Below are 24,583 nucleotides of genomic sequence, written 5' to 3'. Positions count from 1 at the left end.
CTTCAAGTCCTTGTATGTCCATGCATAGACATCCTTGTATTCAAGGAAAATTTTGAACGCTGCGGCCTTCAGCATTGGATTCCAATCATCTCCGACAAGGATGATCTTGGGGTCACTCGTCCCCCCGAGATTTCTCCTTTAAATTGGCTTCCTGATATTTAATGGGCTCCCCCTTCGAGAATTGGTGTGCCGGCGTCTCATTCACCGAGGCCTCCCCTTCCTCGTACTCGCCATATTCTGGGGGAAATATGTCTGGTTCTTCTTCGATGCTCAATACGTTGCACAAGGGTGTAAATAGTTCATAATCTCCCATTTGCCAATGGAAGAGGCCATTCAAGGAGTCCTCGTCGTCCCCTGAGCATGCCTCCAGTTCTAACACCCCTTCATCACTTGGCTCCATGCGGCATCCATCTCCACCCTCTCCCAAATGGTCTCCCTCAGATTCCAAGTCAGAGAAGGATGCTAACTCCTCACTCACCATTTGCGTACGGAGATCGATCACATACTTCCTCCCCACCTTTTCCAAGGAAAGAGTATTCTGCTTCCAGTTATGGTTTGCTTTTGCTGCAATGAGCCACCCACGCCCGAGGATGGCGTCATACCCTTTCTGCTTCAGGGGAATTACTACAAAATCCAGCACGAATGAATCCGTGCCAATCATCACTTGCTGGCCCATGAGGGTACCAAGGGGTTTAATCCCATGCTGATCTGCCCCTAGTAGGTTGAACGTGGGGGGCCACAACGTAGGCTTTCCCATTTTTTTCCATGTGGCTTCTGGGAGCACATTTACTCCTAACCCTCCATCCACAATAGTGTCTGTCAAGGTAGTCCCCAGTATGCCCATTTCTACCACCGTCGGTTGGCGTCCGTTGTTGACTACCAACAACATGGGGTCGACTGTGGGGCTTAGGACCTCTCTTAACGCAAGGTCGGCTGTGGGGCTCACGACCTCCCTCATTTTCACCTGTGAGGTTACAGAGTTTAAGATAGTCATTTTTAACTGCGGCATGGTCTCCAAGAGGTCTTGTATTCTCACGAGTACCTCCATCTGCAATATTTGCCGTAAGATTTCCTCTTCTCCCCTCGTTCGTGGCAGATTTGAGGTTTGGTTGCTGTTCTGTCCTTGTGCGGCCATTTCCTTTGTGATCTCGTCTCTTGCTTCCCGCACTCTCGCTGTCTCCATGTGGGGATTTGGGTATGCACCCTGTTTGGCCTGCACCCTTGTGATTGCCAACACTTCTGCTTTCGTGGGTTCTATGTTTAGGAGGTTTACACCAGGTTTCGGGCAATTTGCGTTCTCATGGTTGCCTGGCCTGCACCATCGGCAGAGGTGCTGAGGGTTGGCTTCCTTTATGCAATCGCAGGCGAAGTGTCCCCACTGATTGCGGGCCCTACACTGGATCATTGGCCGGCCCTTGGCATCATACTAGATCCGGTTTCTGTTATTGTTATTGTTATTGCTATTATTTCTTCCGCAGCCGCGTCTGTTATCCCGGTATCCTCCAGATGATGTCATTGTGTTCGTTTGTTGGCCCATACTCGCTAGTGTGGATGTTGTGGCCTACTCCGTGAACAGCACCCGGTTCATTTGCGTATTCAAGGTTTTCATGTTGTATGGGCACTCCTTCGTGGAGTGTCCCATCACTTGGCAAATCTCGCAGAATGGCTTCTTTGGGCAAGTACCCTTTGTGTGCCCCTCCTCTTTGCACTCAGTGCACCATATGTCCCCTTCGGTCCGACCAGTGCTTCTCATTGTTTTGAATTCCCTCCTCATTTGCTCCATGTCTTTCTGGAGCGCTTGCACCCGTTTACCAGCCTCGCTGTCGCTGCTGCTTTCCTATGACGAGTCATCCTCCTCAGATGAGCTATCCTTCTTCTTCTTTTTCTTCGATGTCTTGGTCTTGCTCTCGAGATCCATCGCTCTATTGTATGCGTCTTCGTACAATGTAGGTGGAACGATTTTCATCTTCTTTCGGAGGGAATGCTTTAGTCCCTCCACGAACCATCGCTTTTTCAACCCATCTGCTGGTTGACTCTCCATTTTTCCCAATAGTTCCTTCAGCCGCCGACTATAGGCTCAAACACTCTCGTTCTTGTTCTGCTTCGTTCCATAGATCTCGATGACTATTTCGTTGTCATCTCTCAGGAGGCGAAACTCTATCCATAACTCCTTCTTCAGGTCGGGCCATGTGCCGACTTTGGCCTTGTCCATATCTGAGTACCAGTCTATGGCCACTCCTCTCAAGGTTGCTGGGAATTGTGTTACCCATTCATCTTGATCGGTAACACCGTTTGCTGACCATATGTTTTCGCACGTTCGACAATGGCGAACGGGATCTTCCTTCTCGTCGCCATTGAACTTCAGTAGTTTCTGTTTACTTGCCATTGATGGGGGTCGTCTCCCCTGCGGTGGTTGTGGTTGTGTCTCAGCCCCTGCACTGCTCCCTCCGGCGCCGGTGGTGTGTCCTGCATGGGTGACTAGGGGTACGGTGTTTTTCTTGCCGTGTGTAGCATCTACAGCTGTACAGTTGTCTTCCCCTTCGTTCTCACCCCACCCACTCCTGGCTCCCTTTGGTGATCCTCACTCCGTGGTGTAAGGGATAAGTTTCTAAACTGATCCCGAGTCTCCTCGACTAGATTCCGCCGTGACCTTGTTTCCTCGAGAAACTCTTCGTGGCTCCGCACCCTACGGTGTTCTGGCGACGGGTAGAAATTTCCGTCGGCTTCTGCACCCTCCGTGACACCTCCTTGGTTCCCCTCAAGCCACCCTTCGGCAAGTCGTCCTTCGACAAGTTGCCTCAGCCTCTGTCTATGTTCTACTTGCTGCTCCAGAATCAAGGCCCTCTGCACGGCCTCCCACTCGTCTATTTCTGTTTTTTTATTTCTATCTTTATTCAATAGGTTGGGCATTAATTGTCGTACATTTCCATAATTCGCAATACATAAAGCACGTAATGCAGAGTAATAACGCCATAGACATCAGACAAGTATAAGAGATGTTATTCCATTCATAATCGTGTGTTACAAGTTACATTCTGAAGTATATAAAGATACCGAGGGGGTGCGAGCGCCAACCGTCGCACCGCAACGACCACCCCTCGGTTGCCAACTAACCAAAACAATTACACATAATTAACTAGTCTTATGTTTGTGTACAATAATGTCGCTAACAAGTATTATGTGGTGAGTTTGTTGATGAAGAACATAACACAAACTTGGCTAAGAATGGGTTGTTCAATTATCGTAGATGAGTGAACCACTATTAAACATCGGCAAGTTATAGATAAGTGAACCAATATCAAACATCAGCCAATTATCATAGATGAGTGAACCAATATTAAACATCAGCCACTCATCAATATCATAATCACATTTACAACTAACTCTTATTCTCTTAGAGCTATTGATTGTTCAAGGAAGCACAAGAATGCGGACTTCTAATTTTAGATTGAGGCCATTGAGGAGGTTGGGACCTTCAATGTTGTATATATTGTCACTAACTCAACATGTGTTCATAGATTAGCTAGCATGATGATAAAGCAAGCTTACAAGCACATTTTTTGGGCCCCATGTGTTCATGCATTGAACAATGCATTGAAAGACATTATAAAGATACATTGGTTGAAGGCAATAGTGGAAAAAGCAACAAACACATGTTCATTTATAACCACCAATCCTTGGTCTCTTCAATACTTTTTCAATGAGGAATTCTTGAAACCTATAGACACTAGATATGCTATTTTTTCATCTTGTTAAAGTAGATTCTGGAGGTTAAGGAGCCTCTAAAAGTAATGATGGCTAATGTTGAGTGGGGTAGATGGGCAGATGCATACATAGATGAGGAGATGAGTGTGAAGAAAAAGATCCATGATGATGATGATAGGTGGTCCACTTTGAGGTAAATTATTAAACCATTTTTTCCCCCCTTTTTATATTTTAAATTTTAAAAGTTTATGTATTTTAATTTTAAAACATAATTGAGTATTATTCTTTTTTGATATTTTGTTTGCAAATACATTTTCTCTTTTTTTCTCACCGTTGTGTGGATGATCAGGTATGCTCATACAAACTCTCTTAGTCTTGATGAAATTTATAAGACGTTTAACAACATGCTTGGCAGGATGATGCAAGCAATTCACAACAAAGACCCTATTTTGAGACTATATAAGGAACCAATTAGGCTCACTATGATATGGCAATGAAACACTATGAACACCTCGCTTCATATAGAAGCCTATGCTCTACATCTAAAATGGCATGCACTAAGGACTAGGATATTATCTCCTTTCGAAGACGAAGAGGTAAAAGAATGGTTTATGAAAACCTTTCAAAAGATGTACGACACTGAGATGGCATTCAAATGACAGCAATGGATTGTGACTATCAATCTTCATGGTCCAACATTTAGCAAACCAAAGGCCAATAAAAATGGGGCTACATTGCTCAAGATGACCCTATTAAATGTTAGACATGCCATGGAATTAAGGATGCTTGCCACTCACCTCTTTTCATAAGTTGTCAGTTCCTCTATTGTAGAGATAAATTGGCCCATGTATAGCTTAATTCAGTTTGTCAATAGGAAAAGGTTTTCCTCTCGATAACTGGAGAAGTTGGTGATCATACATGATGCCTTGTGACCTCAAAATCAACAAACTACTAAATATCATCAAACTACAACCACAAATTGGGATATTCATAATGAATATGCCACAACAATTGTTGAGGAGAGAACACAAGAGGGGCTTATTGAGGTACCACTAGTTAAGGTATTCCTTCATTTTGAAAGTGATTTGGACTCAAACTGCAAATTTGATGCAATGTTAGCAAATGAAGAATAGACGTAGTGTCAGATTTTCTATATTTTTCTCATTTTGTAGTTGTAACTTGTAGCCTATGGGCATTTCATTGTAATTTTTATATTATATATATGTGCATTGACAATGAAAGCAATGAGATTTCATTAATTTGTGTGTTGACTCTCATGTGCATTCTTAATTTGGCTTTAATGTTATGTCATATGGTTCTATAAAGTATACGATAAATGACCTATATATGAATAATTGAAATTTCTTATATTTTTTTTAATTTTCTCTTCAATATGTGTCCCCTTAAGAAAGGCCAGTTGTCCCTTACTATTTCAAAAACATATTTTGTTGTCCATTGCATGGAATTGTTATGGTACATAGATAAAATCAAATTTTAGAGTGACAATAAATTGGTTTAAGATAATAAATCTTCCTAGGAAGATGATTCTAGTCTTTACATCCAATAGGTCTTTAGTATGGAAAACGATAGAAGACAACTAAAATAGTAACTCAACCTTCAAACCAACACTTCAATAAACAACAACCAATAATCAATGTACCACTATTAATGAGGACAACGATGAAGAATCGATCACATATTAACAATGTTCTTAGTGAAATGTGAGACAAAAACTTGGATTTTGAAGAGATATCTAAGCAAGTTTTGTTCCACCACCATATATGAATTGCAAAGCGCTTTCAACATGTGAGAGGTTCAGATTTAATATATTTAGCCTAAGGTCTTTGTCTTATATATTATGTTTTATATTATGGTAGAGTGAATGTTGGAGGGTGCTGAAGCCGTGGAGCTCTTATGCTGGGGTCCTCATACCCTAATTCTTCTCTATTGTAACTGGTTATACTTTTAATTCCCATTGATCTACATAGGTCATTTGTGGACTAAAATGTTTTCTTCTTTTTCTTTGTTTTTTAAGTTTTTTGATGCTTTTTTGTGTTTCCATTAAAAGGCCAAGTTTGAATCATATGAAATAAAATTGTGTCCAGTAAAATGTTTTTTTCTTTTTCTTTGTTTTAAGGTTTTCGATGCTTTTTTGTGTTTCCATCAAAATGCCAAGTTTGAAGCATATGAAATAAAATTGTGCCCATCAATTGTTGATGAATATATAGTATGTAATGTCTCCTACCTGATTAACATAATCTATTTCAACATACTAAAATTGATTGAGAGTCTAATCATGAAGCCAATCATTGATATTCTTCAATTTATTAGTTATTAACAAGCGCTTATTTATCTAACTCATTAGATGATTAATTTCATTATTCATAGTTCTTAATATAGATATCAGACTTTGCTGCTACTTCAGTTTTAAGAAAGAAGGGTCTATGGATGTTACCAAAGCGCTTAGAGACCAAATGCAATAGGTTCCCTCAAAGTTTACAGATCCAAGCCTTTACCTATCTTGGGTCTATACCCTCAAGGCTTATAGGTTGCTGATCCCCAGCCTATCTTGGGACTTAGCTTATTGCTTGGATTTAGACTGCCCCTCTTTGGAACATCTCATCCCCATCTTCTTAAATACTGATAATAGCAGCAAGGGGAATGGTGTGTGTGTGTAGTTTATTTATTTATTTTCCTTGATTTGCCATATCATATTATTATTCTTTCTGCTATTCAATTTGGATGTGAATTCCTTATTATTATATTAATTTCTGTTGTCGCTGTTAAAAATTTATCATTCGTATTATTATAGTATTTATTGCTGTTATTGTAATACCCAGTCATACTGTTATTGTAACTCATGTTCTTCCTTACCATGTTACCTTAATTAATTATCAAGAAAGGAATATTCATATTACAAATAACATAGAGTTCTTTTCCATGCACCACTGTGAATTTGTATTACCCATTCGATAGCCAGCACTTGCCAGCATATCGTTGGCAGCAAGATACAATTTGCTGATATCCACCGACTCAGCCTTTTACCTTTCCTTATCTTCCGATGCCTTTTTGCAAGGAAAGACCCCACTATTTAACATGGGGTAAGGGACATGATTATTGGGAGAGACGTGACTATACTTGGAGTCACGTCCTCCCAAAACAAATCGCTGTCTTCATTGCCATTAATAAAGTATCCACAATGAACATCTTTATCGTTGTATACTGATGTTCTTTTATTATTAATAACTGTTGTCTTTGTATATTAATGAAATTGTTGACTTCATATTAATTTCTACTTTTAATAATCATAATCATTGCTGTTGTTAATATCATTTCTGCTCTTGATAAATTAATTAATGCTTCCTATGGTAGGCTAGCAAGGGTATAGGAGTTGGCCTTCAATATTTAGTTCTTTTATTATTTTTTTTGTTTTCTTTCATGCTAGAAGGCGAATAAGAAGTGGTTGATAGGCAGGGACATGACATATGTATGTGTGTGTATACATGTACGTAGAGGGAGAGAGAGAGAGAGAGAGATGTACATATGTATATGTAAATGTATGTATTTACACGTGCATGTGCATGAACACACACACAATTTTAGATTTCATGCATGTTTCATATCTATTAAATATTGGTTGAGCATTAAAATATGGAATCCTGAGATATTGATTGCAAACCTCCCTTGTATGAGATTGCCTCAGCAGTACAAAAGGTTTGTTGTTGCACACTGCAGTGAGATACTTTTGCAGCTTTTCTGATAAGGTGTAGTAAATATATCAATATATCGATACACGCTTGTGCTTGAATTTCTTAGAGAGAGTTGCAGTAATCCTATTTTGGGGAGATTCTTTATGCAGGCTTTGGATAGCCAGGCAAAGTGCCTCTAGCAGATAGACTAGCAGGAGCAGCACTTGTGGACCATTAGAGAGAATCCGGTTTGTAAGGATGATAGAAAATGTGTCATGAAAGTGACAAAGGATAAAGGTATCCATCTTTGTCACCCCCAGCATCTAGTGAGTGAGCCCCCAAATTCCATCCATGGGCCTATTCAGGAGATAAGCACCATGTCCCTTTTCTTTTCTCTTGACCTCACAGCCCGGGACATTCATGGGTTTAGGACACATGGAAGGACTCGATAGCCATGCACAGCCTCCTGGGAACACTTCCCTGATAACTCTATAAATCTACCTGTGGCTCATTGAATTTTAACAAAAGATGGTCCTGAGTTCACTTGCCATATCATCAATGGCATATAGGAACAAGATTTTTTTAACGGCTGCTTTAATATGAGATTGAATTGATGGTTGCTTAACTGAATCAGCTAGCTCCAACACTTTGATAGCTGAAATACTACTCTCGTTTTCTTGCACCTATAATAGATGTCTTGAAACTTAAGCTACACTGCAAGTATATATCTATCCTTATAGAAATGAGTTTCACTTTTGAAGGTCCTCATATTTGCACTCTATTCTGTGTACTAGTAACCATTCTGTTGTCATTTATTTTACAATTCATCTTTGATGATCCCATCTCTTCACTTGTAATGATCCAAAGTATAGTTCTTGTAATTATAAAGACATCTTTAACATACATTTTGAATTTTTTCAACAAAAAAAAAAAAATCCTTATCCCTATTGCTGTTCTTCACCATTTGTATATACAAATACCAAGATCATTCATGACACTTGAAAATATGATTTCCTGAGAACTCTGGAAGTGTGATTTTTCATCATTGTATGAATCACAAAAAGGCGTTTCTATGGAAAAAATATATGGAATAAACTAACTATATGAATTTTTGTGAAGCATATTAAATAAAGAAGAAATGAATCAACTAGGAAAACCATGTATGCCTTTACAATCACCATGCAATAAGTGGGTAAGCAAATTCCCCACTTTTCCACTAATAACATGAGCCACATAATATATAAGGTTTTATAACCTTATATTAGAACAATATATAAATGTTATAAGGGTGTGACCCTTGATAACATTATGTTCTAACAAGAATCCAATAAAACATTTCTACCACACTTTATCCTACTTGTTATCTTTCTAGACAAAACCAACGCATACTAGGACTACAAACATCTTGAAAAACTTCAAATAGCATCATTGTCAGCATTTAAGGAATAAAAAATGAAAGCTACAATCACTATTAATTTGTTTTATGCTTCATGGAGCAATTTTTTATGATATTATGGCCTGTTGCCATAGTGTTTGTTAAAAAGCCAAGTATGGCATATTAAATGCCAAAAAGAATGAATCAGTTTCACAAAGTACGCTCAAATAGCAGATTTTATTGGGATATCTGGATACATTTGTTCATATAAAGTCCAATCATGTGCTGCCACCATTCATATGGGACCATTAAACCATTGTTTGAACAGTTTCCACCATTAATTATATGGGTCTTATTGTATTTTGCCTCGGTACCTTTCTATTAGTGTTGAACATGGTCAGAAAAGAAATGCGTATAAATGAGTTTAACCTTTGAAGAAAGGGGATTGGTTATAATCTACAACGTTAACATTGAAAGATATATCATGCCAAATTAGAACATTGTCAATGGTATTTGCAAGAGATCCAAAAAGCTTCCAGGTTGCAATTCTTTTCATAAAATCCTAATTTGGCAAAAAATGAATGTATTCTGGTATCTTTTCTCCAGACAAAGCTTTATTGGCTGATCTTAGAATAGTTTTGGCCCTTAGATGGCTATTGTATACTGCATTGTAGGAAATATTATTATATAATCCTTGACATATTCAGCAGACTCTTCTTAATTTTGGTTTGTAATAACTGTTGCAATATACAAATGTCAAATCTACCAAGTGGATTTTAAAAACTGTGTTGCTGTTGTCTTGTCTTCACAATGGACTATGTTGTGTTTTTCTCGCTAGTTCTCATTTTCTGCAATCTCCATGCAATTATAGAGAATTAGTTATAGCAGTTTAAGAAAGAAATTCATGACATAATGATGTTTCTATTAAATAATTTATCTATTCGGAATAGATAGCTTAAGCAACAAACAATGGTAATGAAACACTCACACAATTACGTACACTGGACATGATTACTGTTCCAGGGCTTTCTAATTGAACAAAATCCAAACCTTACACAATATATCCTTTACTATCAATTATCTTAAAGCCGAGAGTGAAATTTATTTCAATTATTTTTCATGCAGAACTGACATGTATTTAAATATAAGTGATGTAATACAATCTACAATTAGTTGATTAGTGGAACACTAAAATATTTATAGCAAATGAAATGGAAATACTTACAGAAAATTCTCTCTTCCTGTTATGTAGAACATAAGGACTGCAAGAATAAATGTGCTGAATGATGCAAAAAAGTTAACAACAGCAATGAACTTCAAGAACTCCTTTGCGCCCCATATGGGTTGTAATAATTTCCCACTAAAAAGAAGTCCAGCAATATTCACAATTAACTGCAAGATCAGAAAAACGTTTCATGGTCATGGATTGAATGACTAAATGAACTAGATCCACTTCAGATAAAAGTCCATGCATAAAAAAAACCCAAATTTTATATTTAGGAAAATGACGGTAGTTGCATAAAAGGACAAAATCAATTCAAGGTTAAGAGGCTCTCAAGGACCAGGAATGGCAGCATGCTTAAGAAAATAAAAAAAACTGCAGTTGATGTCTACTACAAAAAATTGTATTGTAGGAATCTAGCCTAGACTCTTCAGAGTGGTAAACATGCCATTAAGATTCACTGAAGTCTGGGAGAGAAACCAATAACACGCAGAAATGTTTTCAGAAACAAAAGTCTCAATAAAACCCTTCAAAATTTACATAAAGCATAATGCTATAAATTCTAAATAGAATTGTTTTTAGAATGTGTGGAACATTGAGTTGGTAGATACATAATTTTATTATATTCAATCCTAACCATGAGCCCGGTATAAGTTTACTAGATTCAGTCACTTCGGTCATCCCCTGTATCTGTCTTTGCATATTCATGCTGTGGATGCTACTCCTAAGGTTTACATGGTCTGGATCACTAATTATACGAATCTGTGGATAAGAGTATAAAACAAATTATTTTTCAATCATTCATTAATTTTAGATTGGGCAGATGAAAGAAGAGATTGTCTTAACGCCCACATATAGCAGAATTCTATATGGAAAAAGTGTACGAAGCACCATGTCAGTAAACACATCAATTAAAAGCCTTCTACATGTCAAAAGAATTTCAAACCGATCAGCATTATGTATATAATTAAATATATTTAAGTTAATGGGACTGTAGATTCACAACTAGCAAGTTTGGAGTGCAATACACAAATTTACTACAATACAAAAATAACAAATAGATGAGAAGAGGAGCTAATGGCTGGATACATTCCACATGCTCTCTGGAATCTTTAGGATTGTCTGGTAAAGATGAAAGACAAAGAAGAGAAGAGAGTAAAAGTCTCAACAATATGCCATCAAAGTCCACGTTTAACATCTAAGAAAGAAAAGACAAAAGATATTTAGGGACTATGTTATTGTCCTTTTGTGGTTTGATGGTGAACTGATTGCTTCATTCAGAATGAACTATGAGGTTACAGCTAAAAAAAATATGTGATGAAATGTGTGCCAACAACTATGTGTGAATCCTCTATGTAGAAGGCCCATGTGTTCAGCCAAATTATAAAGATAGTGCAAAGACTTTGAACTTTCATATCCTTATCAATTGTCTTGCATTTCATTAGCATAAGGGTTTCATTTACTTTCATAACACAAGGTGTTATGATGCACGGGATGATGATGGAATGGATATGTGAAACATGAAGATGACTAGCTCAAGGTGTTCAAGTTCAAAGAAAGCGGAAAGACAACTTGGAAGACAACAATACAAAGAAGGACATCATTCACAATTCAAGAAGGAATCAAGACATTCAAGAGGATCACAAGGAAGATTCTACAATGTCCTTGGATTTCCAAGATGATCAAAGTGGATGAAGTGGAATGAAGAGGTAAAGCTTCAAGTAATACAAGGAAGGATTGCTTTACACGACGAAGAAAGATATACTACAACAAGAAGGAAATCCAAGATCAAGGTGAAGGACAACAACGTGAGGGAGGACAAGGTCAACATGATCAAAGAAGATAATAGAGGATTGCTCTACAAGGACTAATAAGATGAAAGACATCCCAACGTAGAAGATTCCAGAACGTCAAGAAGATCAACATTTAAGACATCACAAGGGTATCAATGAAGAAGAACTTTAGATGAAGATGGAGAAGAGCATTCAAGGAGATGATGCAATTTGGGAATATAAGCCATCACAATCAGTCAAAAGACCGGATAATGTTGACTACCAAGAGATATTGCTAGACTCTTGTGATGAGAGATGAAACTTACAACAAATGCAAGCTGATATGGCACCCACCCATCATCTACCAATCAAATTACGACAAGCCAGCATGTCTAAATTCATCGAACCTGACTCATCCTACAAAGAAGACAAGTGGACATGTGGACGCACTGAATAAAGTGTCATCATCTACTCCTTGTAAATTCTGCCATTCAGGTTATGCTAATTTTCATTGGTCCTTTCTCAAAAGGATGTGCATTCAAAGATTTGTAGTTTTCTCATTGAAGGATATTAAATGAATGTAGGTGGTAGTTATAACTACCTCACTTTAGGGTTTCACAGAATTATCTTGGCCATTGATTTAGTATCAATTTGGGCCCTTCATTTGTAATTGGGAAGTCTATATAATGCTTGCTCTTCTCATTTGTAAAGGTTAATAATAGAAGTTCCTAGTTAGGAGTTAGAAGTAGCAGTAGGAGGAGGAGATCAGAAATTGTTGCCAAGACTATGTTGAAATAAATACATAATTTTCATTGAAGATATGGTGGATCTTTGTGTGTTACTTCAACATTTTGCATGGTTTCTACTTCTTCAATTTTAGTTAAAGTTCATTGATTTTGATGGAGAAATATGAAGATGTTAGATGGAATTCCTCAGTTCATACCATTAGTAGTTTGTTGATCGCAAATCACAGTGTATGGTTAGTCTAAACCTAATTTAGCACTAATTTGATTGTGGAAGTTTAATTGGATTGCACCACTATTGGGTATTTGGATGAATGTTTACAATATGAAAATCTTCGTTACCTATGAAGATTGCATGAGTTCTGTGTAGATGTTTCCTCATGGAAAAGAAAGGCCTGCTTTATGGAATCCGTCTATCTAAGCACTATTCATTATTACCATTATTCATAGGTTTAGATTAATTTTCCTCAACCCCTCATCTTTTTGTCTTTTATTTTTCAAGTCAATTTAGTATTCCAGTGTTCCAGCAAAGCATCAGTCCCTTTGTGATATCAGCAAATCACATCATTCACTGAGTCTATCCATCATAAAGTCACATTCTTCGCATTGTAAACCTTGGGGTTGCCTTATTTGATCACATAGTTTAGCATTTCAGGTTTACTTGTTCAAGAGAGGATAGAATATTTGGTATTTTATTCTATGTTGGGGAGCGTCACAAAACACGCATCAATGCTTAGGATTGCCAGAAAGATAGATATGTGATGTCCCCATCTTTAACATTATAATAAGAAGTAATAAAACACTTATGTGATCAAGGGTGGCAGCCTTGAAACACCTCCAGCTAGTTAGTAGTTATGAAATAGTATTTTGTACATAATATTTAAGAAGTTCAAGTAGGTAGCTTTACATATTATAAAACGGAAGCATGAAGACCTTATGAAGGAAACTCGTCTTATTCATAAGAATTCATGATTTTCCTATCTTGGATCCGACTAAAGCATAGAGAATAAGATAGACTATTGAAGACAAGAAGTTTGAGATGCTATCCACACTTCTCATAATCAAGGAATGAAGGCTTACATCATATTGAAGCTATCATTATAACGAAGATCTCTTCTGCCTCAATCATGTATGCATCCATATAGATCTATAACAACTGTCATGTAGAGGAAAGACAATGGAGATGATGAGTAACATATCCCACCATCATCATCAAAGACAACATGAACGCAGCCCAATTACATGGATATAACAACACTCAAATATCAATGCTACACCGATGATACATGGAGACAACTTCTTATCGATGTCACCACTATAACATCCATTCTTATTCATCGTGTCAAAAGATAACAGAAAGTGTACCAATTGCTTCATGGATCCGATTGTGTATATTGTGAAGAAGCATATCACTGGATAAGGAAGATTCAGTTTGAGTGTATGATCAAATAAATACTGATTATGATCAGCAACTAACCATTCCATTGGTTATTTAGTCAAACAATGATTATATTAATCATAGAGAAAATTCGATCAGCAAAAGATTAATTAATCCTTAACAATGACCAACGATTAAAGAATGGCATCCATAACAAATGATCATGTAAAGGTGTGATTAGAGGATTCGTTCATTCCAAGGAGAGACACAAGCCATCGATCTCATAAGATATTTAATGAGGATCAAATACTCACTTCAAATCATCGGATTTTGTCTTTGTTTCTTATTTGTATCCATATTTGGATCTGCTTAATCAAGGATTTGCGTTTGGCATCAAACAGGTTGCATAGTTCGAAGGATAAATCAGAAATAGTACCACACACATTTCATATTTCTCAAGCCATAATCAGAAACAGCAATCATCCTTCATCGCTATAAGTGATAGGATAAGATTATCAGCATATTGTTATTGCCATATCAGACACAGCACTTAATAGCATTATTGCAATCATCAAGGAGTCTTGTAGCATATATCTCACATTGACACATCAGGAAGAGCAGAGATCTCTCTATACTTCTGCAGATCAGAACATCCAGACCTTGCACAATTCCTCAAGTCTTATCGGATACAGCAATGATCTACCATCCAATCCACATATTTTTATTTGCAGATTATACATATTACTTATGTTATCATATACTTCAGAATTGATACATTATCATTCTATTAAGTATTTGTTATCAGCTTTATCAATATTACATAAGAATTTAGAGTTTTCTGTAAGAAGAAGTCTCTTGCAATTGATTTACAAGATAATTGTTCCCTTCCTCTCTAGTAGTAACATAAGGGGACATTACAGTTGTATCAGAGCTAATGGTCCTGCAAGCCAGTGGGAAAATCTTTTAGAAGAGAAAAAGATGAGGACAATTCAAGGGTTGGTACAAACTCAATGATAGATTGAATCCATCCATGGCCTAATTTAGAAGCACTCAAGAGAAACCGACTCAATCGTTTGGCATGCTAAAAGAAGTAAACGAAAATAGCAACAAAAATCAATCTATCAACATTCGAATTCCGATTAGATGTATGTCTACAACAAGTTCAAGGCCAATAGTAGCAACATTTTCATCTAAAGAACAACACCGAGAAGGCAATGAACCCACGATTGATCTAAAAGATCAATTTCAATAACATTGGATACATGGAGGATTACAACATGATATGTCTCTAAGAGATGACATAGATCTAAGGATGAAGTACCTACCTAAGGGACATAGAGGTCATCACTTTGACCTTAGGAGAAAAGTTGGGAAGCATGGACACCTAAACAAATAGGAGATGAATGATTGCAATTCAAAAATTGCATCAAAGGTTTTGTTGTGACCATTTCACACATCGCCCCGTCACAAATGGGGACCCCCTCTTTTGCTTTCAGTCTTAGGGTTTTGTTAGGATAATTTGTTAGGTCGATCTATTTTGAATGACTGGATTTGAGCTAGATGGTACATCCAGCGATTTGAGAGTTGATAATTCACATCCTTTGATAGAAATTAGGTGCAAATTTTGCTTAGACATGATGATTGGCTGAATCCGAAACCCTTTGATTGGCTAGAGGAGCGACTTAAAGACATTTTCATCTACCTCCTTCAATGGCCTAGAGAACCTCTTCAAGACGGTTCATTGCTTCAATGATCAAAATCCGTGAATTAAGAGATTTCAATTTTCAATCATTTTTTAAGTAAGTCTTGTTGATGTGTTTTTTATGCACAGTCATACATAGAATAAAATACCCAAAATTATCTTATCCTCTCTTGAGCAAAGTCCTCTCAAATGCTAAACTATGTGATCAAGTGGAAGACTCCAAGGTTCCTAGTGTCGGGTCAGGACGTGTGGATAAGCACAATTGGTCATTGTTATTGTTGTTAATCCAAGGGGACTTACATTGAATACTTGAATGCTTGAATTGTTGGAACTTAGATTCTAACTACTTGCTAGGAGAATTAAAAAAAGGGCAAAAGACATAGGGTTTAAGAAGTCTATACTATTCTTGAGAATGTAGGAACGATGGACAATCTTTGGTGGAACTCGACTAAGCCTTGCTTTGACATGCAAAGCAACAACTCTACAAAGCTTAGTGCGATCTTCTAAGGAAATTAGATGATTTTCAAATCATTATCAAGCATAGACACCAATAATTGAATGCATATCAATGATTGAATAACAATTGAACTTAAGCTCATTCAAAGTGTTCCAGTTGACCACACAAGGCGAATTTGCAATCAACAAACTGTTAGTGGTATGGATTAATAGTTTCACCATGAATCATGCACAATGCTCTGTCATTCAACTAATCAACATGAAAGCAAATGAGAAGTAGAAACCATGTGGCTTGTTGAAATAAAACATTTCACCATATCTTCAATGAAAAGAGTATATCCATTTACAAGCCTTAGCAACAATTTCCTCTTCTCCTACTCTATCCTAACTTCTAACTTCTACTAAACTATTCTTGAGCTACTAACTATGAACCTGCTATTCACTATTAACCTCTATTAACCCTTACAAATGAGAAGTTTGAGACTTATATACAGAGCTCATTACAATTCAACGGCTCGGATCGATTTGAGATCAATGGCCGTGATTACAAGATGAAACCCTATTTAGGGTTTGTTACAACAAACTCTTCTTAGACAATGAAATAATTACAGTATTTGGACATATGTCTTCTCTTGAATATTTGACCAATAGATAGTGGGAGTAGGTACATTGGAGTTTGTGTCCCCATGGATGAATGTGGTTCATTGAATCCGGACATGCTGATGTGAAGCCTCTTGATTGGTGGGAGTGGTGACTAGGATGACACCTCAATTTGTACTTGTACTTGATACGTCATCATGTATGAATATTGATGTCTTGGGTAATATCTCTTGATACTCAACATCTCAAGCTTCAGCAGTGATGAATATGATTGATCTTTCCTTATTCATGATTTACTTGATGAATGATACACTTGGTTTGAGTTAACTCCTCAATGAATTGACTTTTGATTCTTGGATTCCCGAAGGGAATCAAGATTGTAAAATTCCTTCCTTATCATGAGCACTTGATGAATATTCGAGTGTTCGTTATGTAGAGCAATTTGCTTCATTGCCTTGTATGATATTATGAAATCTTCCCTTTTGAGCAGCTTCCTTGTATATTTGTAGCTGTGGGATATCCTTCCCTATCACATCAAACCTGAAAAAAGAAATACACTTTAAATCAAAAGATGATCATAATATTTAATACTTCGTAATTCTCAGAAATAAAAATAAGATTTTAGGTCTGATTTGTGAATTAAGCCTGCATCTCTGATTTCCAAGTTATTTTCAAGTCGGATGCTATGTGAATTTTTATAGAACGATGCCCCTTATCCGCCTTCAAATGGATAAAAGAATGTCTTCAACTTGATATTAAGCTACCCAATTCCAAAATTGCCTTCTTTAAGTGATCAAGATAATTGTCCAAAAATCGCTCTCTCCAAATGAAATTCGCTGTGTCTCAGATCAGAGCTGGAAATTGTTTTGGATGATGACTAAATGAAATCGAAATCCCTCCTTATATAGGTGTTTTAGTGTTAAAGGTCTTCATCTTTCACTATAACCTTACTAGGCCGACTTATATTTCTTAGAAATATTTTATTGTTTCTATTCTGCTGAGCGCTTTTCCTAATGACAGCCAACCTACTTGGTAATGTTTTTTATTTTATTTTATTCTTTTACCTTTTGACCACCAATTATGCTTTGAATAGAATGCAGCTACCTTCTACCTTTAGTTGGTGTTAAATGTGATTAATCTTATTTTTAAATGAAGCCTTCCCTTTTGGTGTGTGGCCCCCTTTATATATCCTTGCTGGCATTAGACTTTTCATACCTATGCTTTATTCAAAGTAGAATCCATTTGTATTTGAGTGGACATTCTTTTCTCCGAGGTGGCACTAGATCTTCTTATATGCCTTGTTTTGTCTTTGATAGGAAGTTCGCTCCCAAGATAGAGCAAAGGAAGTAAAATTCACTACAACTAATGAGCAATGGAAGTGCATTTCGCTCCAACTAAGGAGCAATGGAAGTGCAGTTCATTTGCCGTCCAGCTAAGGAGCTTTCAAATTGTTAATAACCCTTTGTTTGAGGTCAAAGCTAATATGTCATATGATAATCCACTTTTTGGATTGAATGAAGAAGCTATTTTGGAATCATATAAAATTGAAGCTGAACCCAAAACTTGGGATTCCAGTGCAACTCCTATCAGTAATGTGTGGAAACAAGTTGGGAGTAAGACAAAACCCAGCAACGCTATCACTAAATACTCTCCAATCAAACTACAAGAAAGTACAGTTCAGATCAGTAATCCTGCCCTTAGTCGAGGATCAAATATTGAATGTTTGAGTTCGATATATAGGAGAACTAACACCTCCTATAAACATGTTAACCAAAATAGATATCACTACCCTTGTTTGCTAATTTGGATGACATTAAGTGATGGCCAAATGGTTATCGAACCATTTCTAAACTCATGGAGGTTAATGATTAAATATCCTATAAGTATCATTCAGATTTTCACCTCCATCACAATACACAGCGATTCCTACCAACACTCTAGGTTGTGATAAGTTGGAACAATTGGGATTTTCCCCTTGACTTCTTAAGGAAATGTATCAAAATTTTGTTCCTATGGCTGAACCAAGACATCTATTTCGATTGGAAGATAGACGACAAGTACTCCTTAAGATTCCCAAAGAGACAATTACAGTTTGGGCATGAGAATTGGACTACTGAAATCAGAGTGGCGCAGCATCAACGTGATGGTACCCTCATAAGGATGATTTGGAAACCAGGAATCAGTTGGAGTTCAAAGGTCGTTAAAATTCAGACAATCTATGATAGCTATAGTAAAGGGGTCAAGATCATCCAAAGACATTCTTCTAAAGAGTTTGTGCAGCATTGGGATGTTCTTCTTGGTAATTGTCAGAAGATCATCCCTATTAATGAACAACAACATCATGCTCTAAATGAATGGCACAACAAACCATGGGACCCTAGTATCAACTTGACAATATAAGAATGCTTGTGGGCAAGCATCTCCAAGAAGGGGAGACAATGATGTCCACATCTTTAACCTTATAATAAGAAGTAATTAAACACTTATGTGATCAACGGTGGCAGCCTTGAAACACCTCCAACTAGTTAGTAGTTAGGAAATAGTATTTTGTAGATAATATTTAAGAAGATCAAGCACGTAGCTTTACATATTATAAAATAGAAGCATGAAGACCTTATGAAGGAAAATCATCTTATTCATAAGACTTCACGATTTTCCTATCTTGGATCTGAGTAAAGCATAGACAATAAGATAGAGAAGTGAAGACAAGAAGTTTGATATTATATCCACACTTCTCATAATCAAGGAATGAAGCTTACAGCATACTGAAGCTATGATTATAATGAAGATCTCTTATGCACCAATCATGTATGCATCCATATCAATCTATAGCATCTGTCATGTAGAGGAAAGACAATGGAGAAGATGAGTAACATATCCAACCATCATCATCATCAAAAACAACATGAAGGCAGCCCGATTGCATGGATATAACAACACTCAAACATCAATGCTACACCGATCATACATGGAGACAACTTCTTATCAATGTCACCACTATAACATCCATTCTTATTCATCGCAATCATAAGATAACAGAAAGAGTATCGATTGCCTCATGGATTCGATTGTGTATATTATCAAGAAGCATATCACTGGATAAGGAAAATTCAGTTCAAGTGTATGATCAAACAAATATCAATTATGATCGCAACTAACCATTCCATTGGTTGGTTAGTCAAACAGTGATTATATTAATCATAGAGCAACTTCGATCAGCAAATGATTAATTAATCCTTAACAATGACCAACAATTAAAGAATGGCATCCATAACAAATGATCAAGTAAAGGTGCGATTAGAGGATATGTTCATTCCAAGGAGAGACACAACCCATCGATCCCATAAGATATTTAATAAGGATCAAATACTCACTTCAAATCATTGAATTTTGTCTTTGTTTATTATTTGTATCCATATTTTGTGGGGATCCCTTGCTAACTCTGATCCAAATTTGCTGATTAGAGGCTCAAGGAATATTGTCAAACACTTTGCAGACAATGCCTGAACTTGCTGTTATGAGTTTTTGTTTGTATTGTTTCGGTCTTGTATGCTACACTTGATGTTTTTTTTAATGTTTCTAGCAATGCAAGATTGACTAACAATGACATAGAAATGATATGCCAGCTGTTTTTATGACTTTTCACATGCACATAAATGACTGAAAATATTAACTTCAGCTACTTGACAAATTATCAAACACTTGGCATGCATCTATTCATCCCAACATGAAGGTACAACAAAAGACACTTACAGCCAATACACATTTAGACAAACATGTGGCATGCAACCTTGTATCTCCTTCTTTAGATGCAACTCTAGCATAATGCTGATATACAACTGATTTTAATGAATAGATGATGAACATGCATCTATATCACCATTGGCATTTTAGCAAACACTTAGCATGCAAACTAGAAATTATATGGCAGCAGCATAATGTAGTCTTTTATTAATTATTCTCACGCCAAATAGTTACAAAGATGTAGCATGTAATTCCCAGAATTTATGACAGCAAAATTAGAGAACCTGGTATATAAAATGTCTGCTGCAAATTACGGTCTCCACTCTACAATGTATATAATCTGCCAATTAAACACGTCCCTGCTGTAGCTGTGTATAATCTGCCAATTAAATACTTGATTTCCTGATGTATAATGGCAGCCAATATGAATCTCCAGGTCTGCTGTAGATATACCTTCCAAACCTTCAAACCCTAGATGAAATCTTCCACCTGTTAGCACAAATTGGACTTCTGGATGAAGCCCACAAACAAGCAATGATTCAGCTGATAATTTCACAGCCTCAAGATTGCTAAACACTGAAGAGGTTACGTTCTCCAATGCTAGAAGTGCTGGAAACCCTTGAATTCTTCCCACTGCTCAAGAAGGAAGAATAACAAATGCTCAATCATGAGTTTATTGGCTTCTTCAATGTATATTTATATCTCTCCAAGAGGGGGTCGAATTTCTCCAAAAAAGCACTTTTTTAACTCATTAAACTTTTTAAATGTTGGCATTATAGCTTAATTTCACTCCCTTGGCCCTAGGCACATCACTTAAATAATCAATTGGCCCCTTTTTAATGATGCAAAGACCCCTTCTTTATGAATTATTAATAACTTTATAATATAACATTAAATGCCTTATTATAATTAATTATTAATAAAGTGTTCACTTTATTAATAATCAAAAGATCATAACTCCCCAAATAAACATTATTTCTCAATTTCGTCTGCACTCGGAAGTTAACCATTCAATCCTCTGTGTGTGCAACTGCCTTACTAAAAATAGAAAGGGTCCATCTCTAATACTTATGACTTACTATAAATAGTAATTAGAGCAAACGGAGTCCAAATGAAGTCGAACGAAGGCCAAATCTATAAAACTCTGAGCACTGGAGATGACACAACCCTCAAAAGACCCTCTAACCATCCTCATTAGCCTACAAGGGTCAGAATGATAGGCTAATCCCTTAGGAATAGGAACGAACTAAAAAGGGGACATTACATATTTGGATCTGCTCAAGCCAGCATTTGCCTTTGGCATTAAACAGGTTGCATAATTTGAAGGATAAATCAGAAATAGCACCACACACATTGCATATTTCCCAAGTCCTAATCAGAAACAGCAATCATCCTTCATCACTATAAGTGATAGGAGAAGATTTTCAGCGTATTGTTATTGCCATATCAGACACAAAACTTTATAGCATTATTGCTATCATCAAGGAGTCTTGTAGCATATATCTCACATTGACACATCTGGAAGAGCAAAGATCTCTCTATACTTCTGCAGATTGGAACATCCAGACCTTGCACAATTCCTCAAGTCATATCGGATACAGCAATGATCTACCATGCAATCCACATATTATTATTTGCAGATTATACATATTACTTATATTATCATATACTTCAGAATTGATACATTATCATTCTATTAAGTATTTGTTATCATATACTTCAGAATTGATATATTATCATTCTGTTAAGTATTTGTTATCAACGACAAAACGGCTCGATGGCATTGTTGTGCTCTCCTAGGGTTTCCTTCGCAAGTTATGGACGCAATGCAAGAGGTAATGGCGTCAACGTCTCCTCCTCATTCAAGTGCGTGGGGGGAAAGGGAAGACGGCCCTCGACAAAAACCTTTGCAAAGGTGCTCACTGATGATAGTGTCGTTAGCGATGGGCCCGGCTACAATGCCTTGAGCATGGGATCTGTTTGGATTGCGTCTCAAGGAACCGAAGGCAAGGGGAAGGAGGTCTTGTCCGCGAGATCTGGAGGAGGGGTTTCGGTGGGTGATAGGAGAAATGAGAGGAGTTGGGTTAACCCTTAGGCTATCACAATAGCAGATAGGCAGACGGTGAATCTAGGAGCGGAGGTGGTTAATGAAGTCGAAGAAATTTCTCTAAGTTGGGCCTGATCGAGAGATTCAAAGGATTTTGGCTGATTTTGAGCAAACTCCACAAATGGATCACAAAGTTTTGGAAACCCATACTTGAAGGGGATGTCCAGATTTTCCCGGGGCTGAGGGGGCACTTCGTGGTTATGTTTGACAACGAACTGGATAGGAGATAGGTCATCTATGAGTACCAATGGAATTGGGAGGACAAGTTTATGTTACTTCCGAAACCATGGTATCCGGCCTTCAATCCCACCACAGAATCTTTCGACAAAGTTCCAATGCAAGTAAGACTTCCTTACCTCCCTTTGCAGTTCTAGTTTGAAGAGTGTTTTGAGGCTATTGGTGATTCATTAGGCAAATTTTTGGGAGTGGATGATGGGTCATTATGTTTTCAGCACACAACCTGCCCGTATCCTAGTTGAGATGGATCTGAAAAATAGTCTCCCAGCACATTTATTACTAAATTTTGGAGAACGTAATTGGCTGCAACCAATGGATTATGAGGGCATACCATTTAGATGTTGTCAATGCTTCCAGTTGGGTCACATAGTAGCAAGTTGTGAACAGAAAAAAGTTAAAAACTCAAAAAGCAGAGCACGTGGTGGAAAGATGTTTTAGATTTCCACTATGTGGTGGAAAAGGATAGTCAAAACGATCCCTCTCATGCCCCAAAGGAGATAAACGCTGCTTGTTGCACATCCCAGAGTGAAGAAACTTCTTGCGAACTAGATGGAGGTCCTAGGAATTTGGAGAATGCCAATGTCGTTACTTGTTCTAGAGATAGCAAATCTAGGAAGGGTAGTAATCCAAGATCGATTACTTGTCCAAAGATAGGGGGTTGTGTTGGTGTGGAGAACAATGGAAACCAAGACTGTACAAGAAACCCAAGGATTAGAAGGAACCCTAGAGATGAATCCAAGACAAAGGGGCACGAAGCTAGGGACTAAGAGGAAGGGTGGACAGAGGTGAAGAGGAAGAGAGATAAGGGGCGTATGGAGGAGGCTTCATTCAATATGATTTTCCGTTCTCATGATAAGGGCAGGGCCAAATCCAGCATGTAATGTTTGACCTGTTAAAGGGTCTAGCACTTTGGTGTTGTTTGATTTGGGGAGAGGGCTCCCTTGTTTGTAGCTTCACATGGTTTGGGCCAAGCTTAAATCCCGATATTTAATAGAAATAAGCAGCAATTACTGATCAAAAAAAAAAGTATTTAATGTCAGCACTATCAATATTTCATAAGAATTTAAAGTTTTTTGTAAGAAGTCTCTCGCAATTGATTTACAAGTTAATTGTTCCCTTCTTCGCAAGTACTAACATAAGGGGACATTACAGGAAAAGTCTCAACATATATCTTTGTCGAAGTTGAGTTTGTTACCCAACCACTGCATCTTGAGACTAACTTCCAACTTACTTTCTACATACACAAACTCAAATCCATGGGAGATTCCTCTTCTGGTCAAGACAAATATTTGTACTTAACTCTTCATTCTTCTAAGAGGATTGCTTCATAGGGCCTAGATGGGCATTATTATTATTGAAACTCTGAGACTAGATCACTCCTTTCCATTAACATATCTATTGATAGACTACCTCCTTTGATGTATTCCTTGGATACTCATCCTTGACTCCTTCCTTTGAAAGCAACCATCACTAGAGCTGCCAGAAGAGACATCTACAAGCAATACATCTAGGTCACTTGCACCTCCCTTTCTATGCCACTCAACCTGAAGAAGCTTGCATTTTATGCTAAGCATTTTTTATAGAAGGGGGAAGATATTTTATGTCATCCTCACTATAAGCTTTCTTTTTATGCTAAGCATTTTTTATAGATGGGGGATGGTATTTTATGTCATCCTCACTATCTCCAACATGATTGGTCACATGGCTTCAGGTTCCCCTTGGCCAAATAAGGATGTGTTCCTGTAATATCCCCTTTTTGGGACATTAGAAGTCTATTAAATAGTTTAAATTTAAGTTGTCAAATTATGTCATACTTAATGACAAACTAATTTAATTATTTAATAAAGTAATAA

The 24,583-nt window shown here is 37.2% G+C and overlaps 1 protein-coding gene across 1 annotated transcript in view; it reads right to left on the bottom strand.

The window, feature by feature from the left end:
- Positions 1-24,583, bottom strand: part of LOC131073166 (rhomboid-like protein 19) — a 146,352-nt gene that overhangs the window by 32,060 nt on the left and 89,709 nt on the right. Inside the window, exon 4 of the mRNA XM_058009566.2 lies at positions 9,995-10,161. Coding sequence (XP_057865549.2) covers positions 9,995-10,161 — 167 coding nt within the window. The remainder of the gene's footprint in view (positions 1-9,994; positions 10,162-24,583) is intronic.

This window comes from Cryptomeria japonica, chromosome 1, assembly GCF_030272615.1.
Source record: "Cryptomeria japonica chromosome 1, Sugi_1.0, whole genome shotgun sequence".
In the NCBI taxonomy this organism is placed as follows: domain Eukaryota; kingdom Viridiplantae; phylum Streptophyta; class Pinopsida; order Cupressales; family Cupressaceae; genus Cryptomeria; species Cryptomeria japonica.
Note: the sequence above shows the minus strand (reverse complement) of the source record. Positions and strands in the feature narration are given on the sequence as shown.